This window comes from Anarhichas minor, unplaced genomic scaffold, assembly GCF_050575085.1.
Source record: "Anarhichas minor isolate MPS153535 unplaced genomic scaffold, ASM5057508v1 ptg000216l, whole genome shotgun sequence".
Taxonomy (NCBI): domain Eukaryota; kingdom Metazoa; phylum Chordata; class Actinopteri; order Perciformes; family Anarhichadidae; genus Anarhichas; species Anarhichas minor.
Window position 1 is genome coordinate 25,346 of NW_027466662.1, and position 20,498 is coordinate 45,843.

The 20,498-nt window shown below is 41.7% G+C and overlaps 3 protein-coding genes and 1 gene segment (V, D, J or C); 2 read left to right on the forward strand and 2 right to left on the reverse strand.

The window, feature by feature from the left end:
- The first annotated feature begins 224 nt into the window (after window positions 1-224).
- On the forward strand, window positions 225-2,726 carry LOC142944385 (NADH dehydrogenase [ubiquinone] 1 beta subcomplex subunit 9-like). The gene is made up of 4 exons (XM_076085633.1): window positions 225-362; window positions 1,290-1,482; window positions 2,012-2,125; window positions 2,363-2,726. Exons 1-4 carry the CDS (start codon window positions 274-276, stop codon window positions 2,492-2,494), a joined length of 528 nt encoding a protein of 175 aa, XP_075941748.1. The 5' UTR covers window positions 225-273; the 3' UTR covers window positions 2,495-2,726.
- Window positions 2,727-3,558: 832 nt separating this feature from the next.
- LOC142944384 (uncharacterized) lies at window positions 3,559-8,943 on the reverse strand. Its single transcript, XM_076085632.1, has 6 exons — window positions 8,308-8,943; window positions 5,964-6,204; window positions 4,778-4,912; window positions 4,487-4,703; window positions 3,788-3,983; window positions 3,559-3,705 (listed from the first exon to the last, which is right to left on the reverse strand). The coding sequence occupies exons 1-6, from the start codon at window positions 8,941-8,943 to the stop codon at window positions 3,559-3,561; spliced, it is 1,572 nt and encodes a 523-aa protein (XP_075941747.1).
- Window positions 8,944-16,064: 7,121 nt separating this feature from the next.
- Window positions 16,065-16,897, forward strand: LOC142944368 (pro-opiomelanocortin-like). Its single transcript, XM_076085627.1, has 2 exons — window positions 16,065-16,181; window positions 16,316-16,897. Exons 1-2 carry the CDS (start codon window positions 16,065-16,067, stop codon window positions 16,895-16,897), a joined length of 699 nt encoding a protein of 232 aa, XP_075941742.1.
- A 1,613-nt stretch (window positions 16,898-18,510) lies between these two features.
- Window positions 18,511-19,031, reverse strand: LOC142944369 (Ig kappa-b4 chain C region-like). The segment is given in 1 exon segment: window positions 18,511-19,031. A coding segment is annotated over 1 exon segment (264 nt).
- Window positions 19,032-20,498: the final 1,467 nt, after the last annotated feature.

Genomic DNA, 20,498 nt, shown 5'->3' on the forward strand with positions numbered 1-20,498 from the left:
TGAGAGCAATCACATTATTGGTATAGTTAGCTTTTTTGTTACTTTCCCTGCTCTCCAAAGGTTCTAGACGAAAGATAATATGGAGCGCGTTTGGTTGTAGTTAGCCGTTATTACTAACATCTGTGATTAAATTGTGGGAAAAAGGGACAAAATAAACATCCAAGAAAATACGTTTGCGCATTCTAAGTGCACTTACGGTAATAACGTCCACACGCCACATAGTCCCAGAATCCACCGCGCCGCTCGCCGAGAAGGTGACAGGGGACGGTGAAAATGGCCACTGCCTATCTCACTCACCACCAGAAGGTGTTGCGGCTTTACAAGAAATCCCTTCGACACCTGGAGTCATGGTGCATCTTCAGGTAAGAGGGGCTTGTCTTCGTTTAAGAACCGCGAAAATAAGAACATAACACGTCGATGCTGTACCGTAGACAGTCTGTGTTTGCTGTGCTGCTAAGCTAACCAGCTAAACTAAGCTAACGGCTAGCCAGGTCACCCATTCCAGTCGAGTTATAGCCTTATATCAAACAGCTAAACTTACAAATGTAGTCTAATAGATCTGAATAGATAAATACAGAAATCATCATACATTATATACATTAAGCGAGTTTACATTTTAGGAATTCACTTAGTGAGAAATCTTACTTCTCATTTGCTCACCACTCCAAACACTGTTCTGTGAAATCTATTATTGTTATTACTTAAGTAATTAATCAAGCTATTAACTCTGTTCCAGATGATGAACTGATTAATTCTTTTTTTTGTCAAATGCTGTTCAGTTTAAGTAAGTAGTAGTTAAGTATGGTAGGTATAGTATAGTATAGTATATATATATTAGTCAAAAATGAATGAAGTTATTCACTCTAGATGTGGTCAATATACAATTTACAATATCTGAGAATAAGTTACACATTGTAATAAAAACAACAGAGAAAAAAACAAATAGAGCCAGAACCATACTAGGCATGTGAGACCAGTATTTAGGGTTTTGAGTTAAAAGTTACATGGAGTTATACCCAGACGTTACATTGCAGACAAGAATTGTGAAGAAGAATCAAGAACAACTTCGACATTGTCAAGCTTCTCGATGTTACAGTGTAAACAGGAAACGCACTGTCGTGTTTCTTCTGAAAACAATTAGCACACATGATAATTTTGTTTGTGTCATGTTCACGCTGTATCTGCACTAGAAGTCTTGCGGTAACAGCACACATCTGAGTCTCTCTCTGCACTCTCATTTGTATGGTTTAAGACGTGTAACTGTTTTTTAAATTTTTTTATTGTTACAGAGACAAATACCGGTTCTACGCCTGCATGATGCGAGCTCGTTTCGATGACAGCAAGGACGAGAAGGACATGGTGAAGGCCACCATGATGCTGAAGTCGGGAGAGGAGGAGTTCTGGGCCAACCAACACCCTCAGCCCTACATCTTCCCCGACTCCCCCGGCGGGACGTCCTACGAGAGATACGAGTGCTACAAGGTGAGGCAGGGCGTCACGGGCTGCGTCTGGATGTTATTATCCTGTGGATACACATTTCTTCTTCTTCAGTATTTTATCTCTTACTTTATGAAGCTCACAACTTGAGACACGAAAACAACACAATTATTTGAACTTATTAGTTTGAGAGTTTTCCTGTAAACGTCTCTGTGAGGCTACAATAGGTTTGTAAGCTGTTTCACATTTTTCCCTTTTTTTCTGTAACATAAAGCCTAGGGATGTTTCAAACACAACCTTAAACTTTTCATAAAATGTTCACAACAATGTGACCGATATCGACATGCAGCACTATGTGGTCTATCGAGTCGTTACTGCCCTCTGCTGGAGATGTAAGGGGTGTGCAACTACGACCATCTACGTCACATAATCTGACAAATTCTGTCCTCAAATCTTGAGCGAGTTTTTAGCAAAGAAAAGGAACACTTGAATGTACTTATTTAAGATTAGAATAATGACAGGAAGATGCAGACGATCGTAATGTAACGTCCTGAGCTCCGCTCTGTTCCTGCAGGTCCCAGAGTGGGTGCTGGACCACTGGCACCCCTCAGAGAAGGCCATGTACCCCGACTACTTCTCCAAGAGGGAGCAGTGGAAGAAACTGAGAATGCAGAGCTGGGACAAAGAGGTGAGCGTTTCAGCACCCGGTCCGTCTACACATCACATGTTTTACATTCCACCGTGTCGCCTCCTCTTTGCGCTTTACAAGAAGCAAAATAGACATTATAGTCCTACCTATTTATACCCTTTTAATATTTAAGGTACTTTGATCAGTGCAGAAAATGAGCTCTGTGGCAAACAGACGTTTATGATACTTGCATGTTTGGTTCAGCACGTTAATCGTCACAATTGATCTTGGTTCCAGGTCGCCCAGCTGCAGGCTGAGACTTCAGCCGGAGGCCCCAAGACCGAAGCCCTCCCTCCCGCCCGCATTGAGGGAGACCTCCCCCCTCTGTGGTGGCAGTACGTCACCCGCCCCAGGGAGCGCCCCACATAATAACCCTCCACCCAACAATCTTCAACACACAGCAACAACAACAACAACAACAACAGCACGACATCTGGCTGAATTTACATATTTCTGTGAAGAATGTTTGACGAGTCATTCACCTGTGCAGGTTGCACAGCTGAGAAAACAACCTGCCTCAATTCACACTGATGTGACTTTGGGAAGTCCTGTAGATGTATCAATGAATACCTGTAACTATTAATAAATAATTATATGTAAATGTGTGTGTTGTGTTCAACTGCAAAAAGAAAATCCTCTAAATCTAGACCTCTACAATGAGTAAAAAGTGAGGTAAAGCATACTAACTTTAATTTGTTCCAAAACATCTTTCCTACCTCCAAATATCCCCCGAGTTTAAACGTGTCTTTATAGATCTTCTCATATAACTCTGCATATATATATATATATATATATATATATATATATATATATATATATATATGAACGTATATATATACATTGGATATTCTCCAAAAAAGCACGAGGAGTGTTTTATAAGTTCTGTATTAAAATGCACATATGCTTGCTTATAAGACCTCTGCTCAGGTGGGAGCTAAAGAGAGCTTTGCTGGGAATTTTGTGCAGTCAGCAGACTCTATGCACCAATAAGAATGATAAAGGTGTAGTTTGCTCCACCCTGACAGGTGCAACAAAACTTCCAAGAGAGGGAGGGTCAGTCTGCACCCTCCTGTGATGCATTCGAATCATCCAAAGAGAGTGAAATCACTTATTGTGGGTGAACCAGGGTCTGTGCACGGACCCTTAAAGGTGTAGACGTAACACTTTGACATCAGTGTCTTTACTGGTGCAACAGACGAAGCAGAAGAAGTCCGTAATGATTATGAGCCTCTAAATGTGACATTAAAGGCGCTGGATATATGCTGAGAAATCAAAGTACTTACAGTTATAGTTAGTTTACTCATACAGCATAAAAAGTGCATTTGTTGGGGACTATTTTCAGCAGTGTATTAATACATAATTTGGTACGTGGGAGTTCTGGCAACCCCTGGAGGCAGCTGGCAGTCCTAAGAAAGCTGCAAGCAGGGCTTCAGCTATGGCGACAAGCGCGGCCTGAAGTTGCACGGTCGCATCATCATGGTCACCTCCTTCAGAGAGTAGAAGTCTGACTCCTTCCAGGAGAACCAGACAATGCCATCCGGCCCGAGCAGGTTCTGAGCTTTCAGAGAGTAGCGCCCCCCCTGGTGGAAACAAAGGGTGTTTCACAATTAACATATTTATAAACCTGAGTCCTACAAAATCTAGTGGCGTGTTGTCTCTGACCTCGTAGTAGACGCCGTTGAGGTTGGTGTAGAAACACTGGTGGAACCACCAGCCGGCGTGGCTGATCTCGGCACAGATGTTGCCGGTGTCTGGCGTGCTGAAGTCGTGCTGGTCGTGGTACCAACCGAACGAATCCTCCACCGTTCCACTGAAACCAGACACATGGAGGCGGTACCGGTTCTCCTCGTTCTCTATCCTGCATGAGGAGGAGAGGAAACCATAAGAGTAGAGAGATCCACTTGTCCTCCAGCCCCCTGACTGTCCTCTACATGTTACCATCTTGGTTTTTTTTGCAACCAGAAGGGACACAAGGGGGTGGAGCTAAGTACAACCGACATTTTTCAGTGACCAAAATGTTACAATTATCTTTTAAAGTTAAAGTTCTCAGACAAAAGCACAGACAACTTCTTGACAGGAAAAAACGCTCTGGTAGCGACCTGTCAATCACAGTAAGCAACTAGAGATTGAGACCATAAACTCATGTTTACAATGTTTACTGAGGTAATAAATCAAGAGAGAAGTAGAGTCATTTTCTCATAGACTTCTATACAACCAGAGGAGTCGCCCCCTGGTGGACACTAGAGAGAATGCAGCTTTAAGACATGAAGCTTTGGCTTCACTTTTCAGACCCGGAGGTTGACGTCTGGTCTGATGTCTCTGTATTGTTTACGACTCATCTACATCATCCGGTCTGACTACCTGAAGCTGTGGTACAGGGCGTGTTTGTGGGCGTGGCTCCAGTCGTGCAACTCGATGCGGAGGCTGTAGTGGCCCTGGTTGGACAGCAGGTGGAGCTGTTGGTTGCCCAGCCAGTGTTCCTCTCGTGGCTCGCCGAAGCCTTCGCGGTACTCCGACCAGCCGCGGTTAAAACTCACCAGGCCGCCGCGCCGCCGCTGAAACACAGTCCAGCCTCCGCCTGGAGCACACACGAAGAAGAAATATGTCTTTGTGTCTATACCTTGTACTAGATAACGCGAGTGTGTGTCTCACCCTCGGTCTCCATGTCGCAGTAGACGGGCAGGGCAATGCCTGGCGACTGGATGATGGTGTAAACACCGGAATGACGAACACCGTTGTAATACAGAGACGCACAGTCGGATGGACAGAAAGACAAGCGCGGTCCATCTGAGGGACGGAGACAGAGAGACATGAAACGGTCAACTAATGATGAAACTGTGAAATCCTGAGTTGTTCAAATCTTGTCATTAGCAGTTTTTATAATGTGTGTAAACAGGTTATAATTCTATTTATGTTGCTGTGAAAACATCCTTCAAACAACTGGATTTATTCAAGTTTCTCACCAACACTACATTTAATTAGTTAGTTAGAAAACATTGCATTTACATGCTGACATTATAATTTTCCTTTACATGATACTAATTTTCACTGAACAGCCTGAACGCATCATAATGTAACTTCAGGGAACCTCCATTGGTTAGCCGTTAGCGGTGCTGCTAACGCTGCTAGCTCTCCTCCTGTCAATTTAAACACGGATCGGTTGTTTACAATGTAACATTATCAGAGATCGGCAACGAGAAAAGCACGAATGGCGATGTCCTGATCGCACGTTGTGATGGTTAATATAATAATGAATTCCACCGCTCTTCTTGGCAAGACCTGCCCTGCGAAGCTGGTTTAGGCAGAGACAATTGGTTAAGTTGAGGTATTGACCTTGAGTAGTTAGGGTCAGGATAGCCCATTGGTCGGGGCATAGGACCCGAACAAATCAGGATATCGGGACCTCGGGGAGCTTGGACTCCCGGCCAATCCTAGCACTTGAATGCTTTACAGGGCGGCGTCTTGCCAAGAAGAGCAATGGGATTCATTATAACGCCTCCGGTAGCTGCTGCATGCTCTCCTCCGGACTAGTGGAGGGGAGGATGAAATAAAAAATGAAAACGTAACAAGTTGTTTTCTCATTTCTATTTTTTCTCGTCCCCTTTCTTCGGATTATGTGGCTATTTCTTACACATTGCACCTTTAACTGTTAACAAAACATAGGCTGCAAAATCTGATTTTTGTATGGTAAAGTCAAATACATGTTGAATGCCCTGCAGCAACACAGTGCTGCTGTGTGTCGTTTTGATTGGGTTAAAAAGTTCCAGTTAGGTTGCATGAACCTCATCATGCAACACGCAATTCATGCAACTCACCACTGTGTCGGTTGCATGTGTACCTGGTGGCAGTGTGTCTCGCGTGCCGAGCAGCGGCGTCGTTCTGACGACGTTGATGGCGCAGCCCGTGTTGCGGCTCATGCGTTGCGCGGCGGCGGCGGCCGAGAGGTTGCGTAGCTGCGTCTGCAGCTCGTACAGCAGCGCCGCGTGCACCAGGAGCAGCGTGTCGGCCTCGGTGTGACGCAACTCCAGAGAATGCAGGCGCTGGTCGAAGGGCGACTCTACACTAACTCTTTCTTCACCCTGAGAGTTAAAAACAGAGAAGAGTTGGTGAGGTTTGACGTTGTTCTCCTGTTGTAAACAATGGGGCCTTAAAAAAGGAAGTAAGCAGTATAATTTCAAAGGAATGCTCAATGCATCTACAAAGTGTGTTTTTTAAATCTTTCAAACCAATTTATTTGTAAATATATTTAAATATGTGGTTTAAACTTCCAAACACATGTCTTCCAATATATTGGGCGGTTGAGGTTAAAGGGACAGTGTGTAACATTTAGGGGGATTAATTGGCAGAAATGGAATATAATATTCAGAACTACGTTTTAATTAATGCATAATCGTCTTCCACAGGTCCGCCATCTTGCACCTCCATGTTTCTAGAATGGACAAACTGAACGCTGGCTCTTGGGAGAGCCATTCGCGTTCTTACGTTACCCAAAGGTAGAGATCCGTACCAAATACATGGTATCAAACAGGCCCAGGTGCTAAATTAGGGGAGTATTAATAAACTCTGACGTTTCTGTTCTTTTTTTATTATTCCTTTTTAATGTTTAGGTGTAATTCATTATCACACTGCAGTGCTCATCTCAGCTCTCTCTGTCGGGGTGAGCTCCTCCAACTAAACACACACATAGACACTGTTCAACAAGCATGACCATGTAAACAAAAGTGAAACCTAATTCAATCAACTCTGTCAGCAGTCTCTCACCCGATCAGCCAAATGTTTTTTTTTTTTTTACAAACAAGCTTAAGCTAAAGCTGTCTGTATGTAGTCTGTTTATCATAGTCTGTTCTCGTAAACTTCTCAAAAAAAATGGAGGTACTACAAAGAGCCTATACGCCGTCTGAAGATGAAATTTACGGCACACGGATGAATGCGTACTCGCGGATACAGAAACTATAATTTTGGTTATTTTGTTTGTCTTCATTTTGGGAGGATTTTACTACTGCCTCATTTGTGTGGTACAATCAATTAAATTACCAAGATGTCGGATCACCAAAATGAATACTTTTCAATTACAGGACACACAAGTAGGTACATTTAGCCCATTGAGTAGCTTCTATGCTCAAAGGGAAGGGAAAGCATTCCTCTACTAGGACTTTCGTCAGCAAACAATGGCAACATTTACAAAAACAAGCAAATATCAGACAGCAGTCTTAACTCGACTTTGACCAAAGGCGGCCCCCGAGACACTCCAGCCCAGAAAAATACTCTCTGGGTCGGGCAGACCAAAAGGCCTGCAGCTAATCCTGTTAGCATTCAGGGTTAAGGAGGACTTAGTGGGTGTCAATACAGGGAGATAAAGACAGACAAAGATAAATAGAGACAGAGAGAGAGAGAGAGGAGGGTGTCCCAATAATCTTTGCCCCTATAAAATATAAACTGCATGTATGTGTACATTATCACAGTTATTGTTAGTGTTTGTAGCATTGCCTGTATTGTTTCTGTTCAGTTTCAGTGCTAAAAGCATTTAGCTTGTGAGGCAGTGCGTTAGCGTGAATATCAAAGTACAACTGAGGCCGACTGGACATGTGGCCTGTTGTTGATGCCAGATAAAAACTCACCAAAATAATTGGTATTAATCTTTTGGGGAACACGGATATCTGTGCAAACGTTTATGACAATCTGACGTAAAGCTTTTCAGATACATCACTCTGGACCAAAGTGCTGGACAGACATCAAGCCTACAGAGGGCTGCGTAGTAAAATAAAACTGTAAAAAGAAAGTGGTTGAAATAGATGAATAATACTAAACAAATGTTTAATCCAACGTAAAACCTGTTGAATTATAAAATATAGATAAATGTATCATTATCAATCATTGAGTCGACTCTAGAGGTATCTACTCGTGAATTTTATGTTGTAGAACAAAACTTCTAGAGTAAATCTCTTAATCTTGTGTTAACCACAGACCTCATTTCAGGCTACTAACCAAAATCCCATTAAAAAAACCCTGTGACTTTGAGAAGAGGGAACCAGATGTCAAAGAATTCTACATCATGTTCAGGTGTTAGGACTCACTCCTGCAGGACTCTATTTATAACATGTCCAACTATTTCTTTAAGAAAGTGAAAAGCTGCCATTTCATTCAAACAGAGACAAACTGTGAACTAGTGTACAGCCGTGTACCTGCACCTCCAGGGACTTGACTCGATGGCGGTGGTTCCTCAGCTCCTCCTGCAGCTCTGACATCGTCTCCCTCAGCTCCTCCAGCTGCTCCTTTCTGTTCTGGTTCTCGTGGAGCCAATATGAGATGTCGTCTGTGCAGCGGAACATATCCGGGCAGCGTTGCTGCGACGTTCCCACCGGCACCGGAGGCAGCGTGGCCATCAGCCGGCACTGGCCACTAGACGTCAGCTGGCTGCTGTACTCGCCGCACTGTGCCGATGAACTGACAATAGTCCGGTTGAAGCTTTGGTTGGTTCTGTCGTTAACACCGGTGTCGCTGCTGCGTATGAATGGTGGGGAGTTCGCTGACAGGTCGGAGTGTGTTTCCAGGAGGAAGGGAAGAGGATGCCAGTCAGCGTCCTCATAGTTGTCTTTGTTTGTGTCCCAGTTTGTGTCAAAGTCTGTGTCTGCTACATCCATGCTTGTTTGGATGTTCATGTCCAGTACATCCCCGTTATTTTCTGTGAAGGTATTGGGGTGTACGTCCTCTTCGTGTCCAACGTCTGGACGTTCATCGGAGGCCGCAAAGTCACCGGTGACATGGTGACACCGGCGGGTCAGTAAGACAAAGGTCAGTAGAATGGATCGCCAATTCATCCTAAACATTCAGTAACTCACCCTCACTGATTGTTGCTGATTTTTATTTTAATCCATAGTAACTTCAAGTGAAGTCATCGGTTTGAATTAGCTGATCAACATCAAGGTCAGACGTCATAGCTACAAGTTGAGGTCCAGACTTCACCCAAAGTTACACTTGGTTTGTAGGATGGGGAAAAAAATGTACAAAACACAGCAGAAGTCCATGGATTTTATTGTCCATGAATTGTGACTTAAACACAATCCGGTTCTCCCTCTTCAAACTCTGTAACATCCCAGCCAGGTTTCTATGAAGGTGCTCAACCTGGTTCAGTGGCCCATAGACTAGTGCTTTAACATTCACTGGATTGGTAGAGGAAGAGATCTCTGAAAGTCTTGTTAACTTTTAGCCCAGGAAACACAGTTACAATCAATGAGAAGAGCAGTTTTCTATACATCATTATGATTTTACCAGCAAGCCTTGAAGTTCTTGAAGAGAGAAACCTCTTTGACATGAAAAGAGTAGTTTTAGACAGGGATGATGGTCCTTCTCAACCAGATCTAAACCAAGCCCCAGATCCTGCTACGGTCCCAGCCAGGTCAAAGGAAAAGTTCAGACCTGCTGGTTCAATCTTCCACTTCGGTTGAAACAAACTGTTGAAGAGCAGAAACAAAGTCTGGATCACATTTACACATACTTTTGACAATGTATACCACAAACACAAACGTACTGGACAACTTCAAGCTTTCAAATTTGTTAATTTGTGGGACAAATCTACTTTACATCTTGGGTAAATTAAGACCCTATTCAAACCAAAACGGGAGTGTATCTATGTTCCCAGGGACCTAAGTTTGCAGGCTCATATGGTTTACAGGGTCCTAAGTTCAGGGTCCTTTGTTTCAATGGTCATAAGTTCCCGGGTCCTATGTTTCTAAGGTCCAATGATCCCAGGGTCCTATGGTTTACAGGGTCCTATGTTCTCAGGGTCCTGTTTCCAGGATCCTAAGTTCCCATGAAAAAACAGATGCAAGAAACTAAAAGTTCATGGAAACCCAGGACCATTAAAACGATCCCTGTTGGTGCATTCAAGGATGCTCCGACTTCTGAGATTCAAGAGTCAGCTGATGCACAGAAACCTTAAAGAAATAACCAAATGTAGATACTATGAATCTTTATTCCTGCCGTTGGACGTAAAAACATTGTCATTGAATATAAACTTGCGTGTTTTGCAAAATCATTCAATATCAACAATCTTCTCTGACATTCGTGTTGTTCTTTTCACAGTGTCTACGTCCTATGCGCTTGCTTCCTTGTCCATAAATGCAACTTCAAGAAAGTTTTCAGAACAGTCCCTGCTTTCAACTGTATCACCACACGATGGCATCGCAACTTTGACAACAAAACTAAAGGTGAACTGTTAACTGTGAGTGTCTAAAGCACTGGCAACAGAGCCAGTGAGCTAAAACTTAAAATAAACAATCCTTTGCTTTGCAAGAATTTTACATTTAATGTAAATCACACTCCTACCTGTTGCCCTGTACGTCCCAGCATTGCAACGCTGAATTCATCTCAATGGAAAAGCATCAGGACAGCCAGGAGACTATTTGTGTGTGTGTGTGTGTGTGTGTGTGTGTGTGTGTGTGGGCACCGGGTATGACATCTTATCCTGATAATCCTCTAATGGGATTGGCAGCAATTGGCCTTGAAGGTAATAGATTACATTTAATGGGTTCAAAGTAATGTGACGACAAGTTACAGCAACTGAAAACTGATCGCAGATCTGATCTGTTCATTTCATGACCATATAGTCAATCACAGGTGCAATAATATAAGTTCTCATTGTTGGCTAAAACAGCATACAAATAAACAAATTAAATGTTCCCTCATATACACATTTTAGTGGATACTGTATTGTATATGATTTTTAATGTTCATATAATGCTTATAGATGTTTAATGGGAGGAGCCTAACAGTAACTTGCTGTAGGCTTAGAATCAGCCCTAATCCCCGACAATGTTAATTACATCCCATGATACTAAACGTTAAACACAACAAACCACATACTAATGATATTGGACACAAGTTTCCAATATAATCACAAAATATATATATGGACACAAAATCCAAAAGTACTTTGAAGTTACAGAAGTAGAACTTCGTAAACTGAAACAAACTGTGATTCTGTGAATATTTATTGCAGGTAGTTGAACTTAACATGTAATATTCTTTTATTTCTGTTCAGTGTAGACAAAAGGACAGAAAGACGGACTGAATTTAATTGCAGGAGTCGGTGAGTAAAGTGCCTCCACTTCTGATACTGTGTCGATAATGTCATCGGTTGGCTCTTCTGCCCGTGTCATCGTGCCATTACCTCTTCATGTTTTTCTTGAGCATCCTAGAGAGTGCGTGTGTGTGCGTGTGTGTGCGTGTGTGTGTGTAATGGGCTGAATGGAGGTTCAAGGCTGTGGGAGTCCTCTAATGGGTTTATATTTACCTGCCTGCCTCCAGAAGATGCTCAGTTTGTTCCATTAGTAAAACAGAAAAAAACCAGACGCAGTCGAGTCTTTGTCTGAATCAGACTTGAGAACAAAACAACAGAACTTGAGTTCTCGATAGAGAAACAGTTTGAACGAAAATGTATGTTTTGTAACAAACATTTTTTAAATTTTGAGAACACAGCAAGGGAAATAAGATTGCTTAGCGGTAACTGATCTTTGTATTTTTTACAGAATAATGTGTGTAGCTTTGATATAGATATTAACAAAAGGTCTTAGAGGGAGATTCTTGGTGGATGTTGACAGTTTTTGGAGCTCCCAGACAAAAAGCCTCCAGATCAGAGGCAAATCAGTGTTGGTTCTTGTGTGAACTGTGCACAGACAGATGAATGATGAACAAAGGAAATGGTGCCTCAATCAACAGGCTTAAAAAGGGGCTCAATGGGTATTGGTTTTCTACAAAACTTTATAATGTTTTGTAGATCAGATATGATTGATTTCAGTATTTTTTCTTCCTCCACTTGCTTCTATTTAATTGATTTCTGTTCACTTTTTCTTTGTGGGTTTGGTTCCACTTACCCGACCAATCACCAACGCAAAGTTGCCAAGATTGTCGGAAAAGTTGCAAAAGTGTTCGGAAACAGATCTTCCAAATCCGATGTTGGAACGGTTCCTTTTTCAGACCATCTGCACTTCTGTTGACGGTGGTGGAGGTAGAACTGACAGAGGCTCCTGGTGCATGAAGGGTCTTAAAATGAGGCTACCAACGGATGATTAATCTTAAAGTGAGGAGTGGCTTTGGACACAGAGCTTCAAAAAAATGAAGTTGATCCTCATCAACCTTTTCCCCGGTGGTCCGTTAAACAAGTCAATCCCCTTTCAGATTAATCATTAGTCACAGAGAGGGCTCAGAGAATGGAAAGATGCTGCAGCAGGTGTGTGTGTGTGTGTGTGTAACTGTAGACGCTGACCCCGCAGGTTTGAATCCCCTCTTCCACCCCTGTGACACCATGTCGGCTTGGTGTTAATCTGCCTGATGCGTTGGCTGACATTTAACACGTTAGGAGGCGGAGGGAGACTTGCCTGGTGCGTCTCTGTCTTTTGTTGTGCCTCTACGTTTTTTTGTCCTGAAGTCTTCAGCTTTGGAGTTTGAAGGTTGATGTGTTTCCTCCGTGAAACCACCAAATAAACAACAACGTCATTATTAAAAACATACATTTGGATGTATCAGGAAACAGCTAATATCTACCTGCTGTGGTCACAAGGTGAAAACAGACTGCTCAGATAGAACTATTATGCATGTTAAAAGTTACTTTAGAACCCATCATACCATATTAGTTAGTATGCCAAAAGAAGATTTAGTATCTCCCAATACAAGGTATGTTTAATGCAGTATTCCAAAAATGGAGTGCAGCAGGGATGGCAGATTTTTGTTGGCCAACCAGGAAGTTAACATCACTGGTTCCCCCGACAAAACGCCAATGGGATTCTTCCATTGGACTTTGGATAATCTTCACAAATCAACACCACTTTCTTGATTTTTGAAGCGTAAACGGAGTCGGCAGAAGTAAAAAGCTAACGTTAGGCTATAAACTTAACACCATGGTTGTGAGTGAACACAACAAGGGTGTGAAGGCGGACTAGTCGTTTCATTTAGCGACCGCTTTTTTCAAGACACGTAAAAGCTTCAACATTTACGAGAGGGCTATTTACTGACATATTTTATATCTGCTTGTGTTAGCCACAGACCTTATTTCATGCATCTAACCAAACACTTATTCAAAAAACCCATTGAGTGCAAAAATGCTGACTCATTTCTGGGTTTTAGGACTCGTTCCTGCAGCGCTGTATATCCGGATTTCCTGCTGCATGCTGTTCTGAACTACAATCCTAAGATACATCACATCTACTGAGAGCAGAGGCAGACGACAGCTCATTGACAAAGGTCGCCGGATATGAGAGCGAGCAACGTCATCATCCTCGGTAGCCCAGCGCGTCAAACTACGACGCTCCACTACGGTCGCAGTAAACACGAGGTTAACGTTGTGAATCCAAACAAAAACACAAAAGGATAAAGGGTTCAGAGTTCAGGTACAAGTGCACTTTCAGTTTCAGGTGGCTTCTTCTTAAGTTTCCGGCTTCCACTGGAAACCCAGTGTTCAACATCACATCGCTATGATTTGTGGTTAATTCGCTTGGACAAAGTCTGCAATAATGCATACCTACAGAAAGGGTTCATAATGGACTCAAAATGTCTCTGAGAGAGCCCTCAAACACTCGATGATGGTATAAATACTGCAGGACTGATGAGGGAAATGGAGAACAGGTGAGCAGGTCAGGTGATGGAGGGAAAATCAGGAGGGAGGGGCCAGATGTGGGAGTCAGGTGACTGGGACAGGTGGATAAGTGTGAGGACATCTGGTGGACAGGTAGAGAAGAGCAGTGAAAGGGCCTGAGGAGGCAGAATGGGCAAATATAAACACAACCGAGGGAGATATTGAGACGCTATCTTAGCGTGTTAACATGCTAACACTGACTAATTACCACAGTACAGTTGTACAGCTGAGACTTCTGGGAATGCAGCTACTTTTGCAGATATTTGGTCAAAAACAAAAGTTTTGGACAAATTTAAATGTAGACCAGATGATAGCGCTAAAAAACGCTTATTACAATTCATCCTGAAGGGAAGATGAAGGAGTACCAAATGTTATGGTAATCTGTCCAATGGTTGAGATAAAAAACCTCACGGTGGCGCTGAAAGAAAAATCAGAGGATCACCAACGTCAGTGGGGTTCATCCTCTGGGGAACATGAATGTCTGTACAAACTCTCCCAGCAGTCTGTTAAATAAATGTTGAGATATTTCAATCACAAGAGCCATATTTTATTTAATATAACTGGAGGAATATAAGAATAAATCAGGTTTATAACCAGAACTTTCCAACAGTTTTCGGTTTTCTTCACAATGAGCTGCGTCTTTTCCTTGAAAGTTCAGCTTTTTGAGTTGGGAAGTTTTCATTGGAGCGTGTGTGCGTGTGTGTGTGTGTGTGTGTGTGTGTGTGTGTGTGTGTGGGTGGAAGAGGGGGATGATGTTTCATTGATTGTCTATTTTCATGCAGCAGTGTGTGTTTGCAACCATGAATGAGAAAAATGATTCGGAGATTTCAGGTAATGACGTCATCATCGTATGTGTGTGTGTGTGTGTGTGTGTGTGTGTGTCCTTGGCTGACAGGATATAAAGTCGCCTGGTCAGTTGGAAGGACTAAAGTGGAGAACAACAGAAATCTCAGTCCAACAGCTGAACGAACTGAAAACAGCAGCGAGAGAGAGAGAGAGACGGCGAGGTGAGTGTCTGAATATTATGATCTTTTTCTTTATTCAAATTATATTAAAAAGCTGTTTTCTACGTTCTACTCGTGAAAAACCTTTAAACTAAAAGGAGGACAGATGTAAAATAAAGAAAAAGCAAAACAAAAACATAATTATCATAATATTGATAATAATAATATTGATAATAAGCAATATCACATCAAAACAGTGATTACAAAGTGCTTTATAAAAGGCAAACGTAATATAATAAATAAAGAGTTTTAAAGATATGATGAAAAGAAGAACTGCGTGAATACATGGAATTTAAAATACGTTCAATTATATTTGTAAGAAGAGAGAACAGAGGAAACATGTTTCTGTGGTGATTATGTGACATTATTCATTTTTGAACTATGAAATATAATAATACTATCGGGATGCTTTTGTGGTCATAAGAAACAGTTTTGTGCATCATTATATTATAATACTCAACATACACAACATAACATTAGGTGCATTCTGCAATTTAAATGAACAAGTTCATTAAAGTAGTAATGTTCTGCTATTATCTTGTGATCATAAAAGAACAATTCCAGTGATTAAAAAGAAAATATTTAATAACACGTTAACACGTCATCTGAAACCAGAGGGGAATATTAAAACAGTTTTCTTGGGTATGACATTTGAATCTTGTCAACCCAACGTAGAGAAATGTTTGAGCGGATTTTTGTGTTAGCAGTAAAAATATGTTCATGATTACGAGAAAACAACAACAACTGAAATCCATAATTATGTCCTCTCCAGTAGAACCAGGGTTCTAGTTCATTTACTGTCACTTGTTCACATTATTGTATATTTTTAATATACTAGTTTATTATCACTTCTTTTCTTTGTTTTTTTTAGGATTTTATTGTTTGATATTTACTCCACACTGTTTCTTATTTTGAAATATATATATATATATATATATATATTTATATATGTAAATATATAACTTTATTTAGTGTGCTGTGCTGTAAATATGTTTTAGCTGTGGGCCTACATTCAACACAGTAAAAGTGTTGTGATTGTGATTGTTAAAATGTTTTGTTCTCATGGATATTAATAGTAATTGTAGATCAGTAGATTTTTTGTGTTCAATTTTAGATGATTAATTCATTTGCATTTATAATATTTACTTTTAAAACAATCATCAGGGCTTTATAAATACAGATTAAAGCCAAACAAATTAAGTTGATTGGATGTGTCACAAATGAGAAGCTTTTATTTTGAAATTACTGCAGCTGATCACAGACAGAGAAAAAGATAACAATGTATCGATGTACGTGTTGCAGAGAAATGTGTCTTGCGTGGCTATTGGTGGCTGTGGTGGTGGTGGGCGTGGCCAGAGGAGACGCCAGTCAGTGCTGGGGACATCCAAGCTGTCAGGACGTCAACTCTGAGACGAGCATGATGGTAACACACACACACACACACACACACACACCTGACTAGGTTTAAAATTAGTAAATCCTTTCACACATCTGCACACATCCTCTCTGTTGGTTACAAACATCTGCACACATCCTCTCTGTCCTCTCCTCCTGCAGGAGTGCATCAAGCACTGTCGCTCCGACCTCACCGCTGAGGTGCCCGTCATCCCGGGTGCAGCCCACCTCCAACCCCCTCCTCCTCCTGCTCCTCCATCAGACCCCGAGTCTCTACCTCCCCTCTCTTTTTTATCTCCCTCCTCCTCCTTCTCCTTCCCCTCCACTCCTCAGGCCAAGCGCTCCTACTCCATGGAGCACTTCCGCTGGGGGAAGCCCGTTGGGCGCAAGCGCCGCCCGGTCAAAGTCTACGCCTCCAACGGCGTGGAGGAAGAGTCGGCCGAGCTGTTCCCCGGAGAGATGAGGAGGCGGGAGCTAGCCGGCAAGATGATGATGATGGAGGACGAGGAGAAGGCGCAGGAGGTGGCAGAGGAGGAGGCGGAGGAGCAGAAGCAGCTCCCCAGTGACCTCCACGAGAAGAAAGACGGCACCTACAAGATGAAGCACTTCCGCTGGAGCGGCCCGCCGGCCAGCAAACGCTACGGCGGCTTCATGAAGAGCTGGGACGAGCGCAGCCAGAGGCCGCTGCTCACGCTCTTCAAAAACGTCATCAACAAAGACGGACAGCAGGAGGGAGAGCAGTGATGGAGGGAGGAGGAGAAGGAGGGAGGAGAGGGAGGGAGGAAAGAGAGGCAGGAGGAGATAGATAGAAGAGGAGCAGACAGATCCTTCAGATCCGGGCTGGGCGATATGGAGGAAAAGAAATCTAAATATCACGATATTTTTCCACCAAATACCTCGATATCGAGATGATATTGTCGTATAGATATTGATATATATGCAGATATATCTGCAGGCAACCCTGTCTCCTAGAGAATTCGTTTTTTTGTTTTTATAATAGATTAATATGTAGATTATTGCTTTAAATAATTGTTTAGTTTATAAAGTATCAGACTATAGTATAATGTCCAATTTGATGTTGTCAAATGTCTTTTTTTTTGTCCAACAAACTGTCCCAAACAATGCAATGATATGCAGAGAAAATACATAAATATTCACAACTGAGACTTTCTTTTTGGAGACTGAATCAAGGATTCAATTGTCAAATGAGGCCCGTCTCACTGTTGACTTCTCCTCCATGAAACCAAGACCGAGATGTTTCCCTCAAAGGCCTGAACACTATAGTTTCTCAACCAGCTCATGAGTGAAGGTTCCTTTCATGGAAACACACTAAAGGTTTTAATGATTTCACATGACCGATGTTTGTCTCTGCTCTGTGCTCTTCTCACTGGTCAAAAATCAGATTTTGAGTTGAGTATTTGAGTGTGAAACTCTGAATAAATAAAACCTAAAGATGATTTAAAAAGTGTGATCAGCCTTTAGTAGGTACGGGTTTTATTCGTAAAGCAAGGATGGAAATTTTCAGTAAAAAGTTTTGCAGATAAATTCAGAATCAACAAAGTTTCTTTAAATTGACACTAAAGTATCTGTGTGCCGTGTTACTGTTCACTTGTAAATAATAATGTGCTGTGTCAACGTCGTTTCTAAGAGACAGGGTTACAGGTTACAGCTGCTCCTCGATCGTCGAGGGTTGGTGAAGTTCAGGAAACTAAAACTACCTGGTGAAGATTGAGAGTTATTGTTGTCATGATTAAAGGTTAAGTGTTCACACATGAATGACAGTCAGTAACTTCACCCACAGAGATATCCTGCAACAAGAGGGAGAGGGAGAGAGAGGGAGGGAGAGGGAGAGAGAGGGAGAAGATGAGAGGAAAAATGTTTTATATATTGATTCATGTAAATAAATGTAAATGACATGAAAACATAAAGTTATTTGCAAGCAAAAGATACGAGGAATGTTTTTTTTACTATCTATCTGTCCATCTATCTATCTGTCTGTCTGTCTGTCCATCCGTCCATCTTTCTATCTATCTAGTGTAGTACCATAACATTTCCACAGGAGAGCAGCACTGTACAGACACTGCAGATGAGAATTGTTTTACTTCCGACTGTGTTTTGATACTTTGTGTCACAAAATATAAGACGTTGTAAAATGCTTCGAATCTCCAGATTCCAATGAAGACAGCAGCAGTTATCTGTGTAATATATGGACACAGCTGATTGGATGTATTATTATAATCTTTATTGGTTTTGGGGGGCAGCACCGTCAGGGTGGGATGGACATCACCTATATTTTATTGAACTATTGAAACAGCATCATCTGTTTTTTTCAGAAAAATATACATTAAAACAATTAATTTGATGAAAAGTTCTTTATTATTTAAATCAACCTAAATTACAGCAACACAACTTTATCAATGCAACATGAACTGAGACAGTGAGTGAGTGAAAGAAAGAGATGAACAGACATAAAGAGTTACAGAGTGCAGACTGAGATCAGTATCAGAGTGAAACCAGCAGCAGAGTCCCAGTGAGTCAGGTCAGGACTGGGAACACTGGTCTCTCCTCAGTGTCTCTGAGAGCGGAGTCTGGGAGCCCTGGGTGGCCTCACAGGTCACAGAGCCCACCTTCCTCCACTGGTCTGCAGGGAGCCTCAGGGTGCTGCTCCAGCTGTAGTGGCCGTCCTTCTCCAGCACCCCGGGGCTCCTGCTCTCCTCCCAGCTGCTGCTGCTGCTGCTGCTGCTGCCGTCCACCTTCCAGGCCAGACTCCAGTCTGAGGGGAAGCCCTTGTTGGCCAGGCACATGAGCGTGGCCTTCCCCTGCTGCAGCTCCTCACTGGAGGGGGGCAGCACCGTCAGGGTGGGGACGACTCGACCCACTGCAGAGAGAGATTCATGAAGTTCATGAGGCTACTAGTTCTGTTGGTCTTCCTCAGATCGGATCAAACTGATCTCAAACGTTTCACTTCCCTCTCTGAGCTCATGAACCATGACAACAGACAGGCATCACTGCTGAACCATGACAACAGACAGGTTTCAGTACTGAAGATAAAACATATGAACTGACCTTATTTTACAAAACTTTCTGAGTTTCACACTTCAAAATATCACGATAAAAATGAAGATTGTGAGGCTTTTATAGTATTAAGTATCTTAAGTATTTCTAGTTTCAAGCCAACACCTCATACATGATGACATGTGTTTGTTCTCTTCATGTGAGCAGGAATCATCACTGAACAGTCTGCTTCATTACTGACACATAACTAATATTGTTAACTGCTGAAATACTCTTTCAAACTCATACGACATGTTTATTAGCTTTAAATCATCAGTCTGGGAGAAAAAGTCAGAACCACATTAAACACTGAACTAACAATAAATAATTACTATTCATTCTTTAGCCGTAATATCAAAACTTTAACTTTTAAAATTATTTTCTTCATGAAAAGTAATGCAGAGTAGTTACAGTGAAATTATGATAATGAATCAACTTAAAGTTAAAAGTTTTGTGCAACAACATTATTCATCGGAGTGGATTTTCATCGAGCTATCGACACTGAAGACTTCAAGAATTGTTACAAATATATAAGATTTTAAATATCAGAGGAAATATTACAGTAAGCTCTACAGCTATGACATTCAAACATAATACATGTGTAATGTAAGTTATTAAGGGAGTCGATCGTACTTACAGTTAACATCCAGTCTGGTTCCTCCACCAAAAGTCCACCACAGTGATACAAAGTCATTGAGCCGCCGTACAAAAACCTCTCACTGTAGAGAGACACGCTCTCTGACTCTGACACCAACAAACTCAACAAACACGTTCACAGTTTACACAGTTTATGTTATAAATGGTTAAATTACTTTAAAATGAATTCACAAACGATACATATGTATTTAACAATGGATTTGTTTCATTTTAAACATCTATGAGTAATATTAATCGGTCTTTAAGTAAAACTAATTGATGAATGATCAAGATATTGCCAGAGAAAGACAATTATTCCTTTGAATTGTAAATAATTATCATAAACTCATGTTTATTTTATACTATAATAAATTAAAAACACTATTTGTGTTTAAATCCGTCCCACAGTGATGTTGATGTGTGTTGTAGTGAATTAGGGAGATTTTACTAAACATTCCAGAAGAAAATGTTTCCATCAAACTCAAAGCAAAGACTCTTATAAATGAGCACTGACACATTCCTGATCAATACTCTGATGAAGTGATTGATCCATTGATAAACAGCATCATCACAGTAATCCAAGTCCCTGTTGGAGTCAGTCAGAGCATTTCCATAGAGAGCCACTTTGCATCAGCAGCACCATGCTCCAGTGCTC

Coding starts and splice junctions, on each gene's coding strand:
- LOC142944368 (XM_076085627.1), top strand. CDS start 16,065: ATGTGTCTTGCGTGGCTATTGGTGGCTGTGGTGGTGGTGGGCGTGGCC. Junction 16,182..16,315: donor ACTCTGAGACGAGCATGATG/GTAACACACACA, acceptor CTCCTCCTGCAG/GAGTGCATCAAGCACTGTCG.
- LOC142944384 (XM_076085632.1), bottom strand. CDS start 8,943: ATGAATTGGCGATCCATTCTACTGACCTTTGTCTTACTGACCCGCCGG. Junction 6,205..8,307: donor TCAAGTCCCTGGAGGTGCAG/GTACACGGCTGT, acceptor TTTAACTCTCAG/GGTGAAGAAAGAGTTAGTGT. Junction 4,704..4,777: donor CTGCGACATGGAGACCGAGG/GTGAGACACACA, acceptor TGTGTGCTCCAG/GCGGAGGCTGGACTGTGTTT.
- LOC142944385 (XM_076085633.1), top strand. CDS start 274: ATGGCCACTGCCTATCTCACTCACCACCAGAAGGTGTTGCGGCTTTAC. Junction 363..1,289: donor GAGTCATGGTGCATCTTCAG/GTAAGAGGGGCT, acceptor TTATTGTTACAG/AGACAAATACCGGTTCTACG. Junction 2,126..2,362: donor TGCAGAGCTGGGACAAAGAG/GTGAGCGTTTCA, acceptor TCTTGGTTCCAG/GTCGCCCAGCTGCAGGCTGA.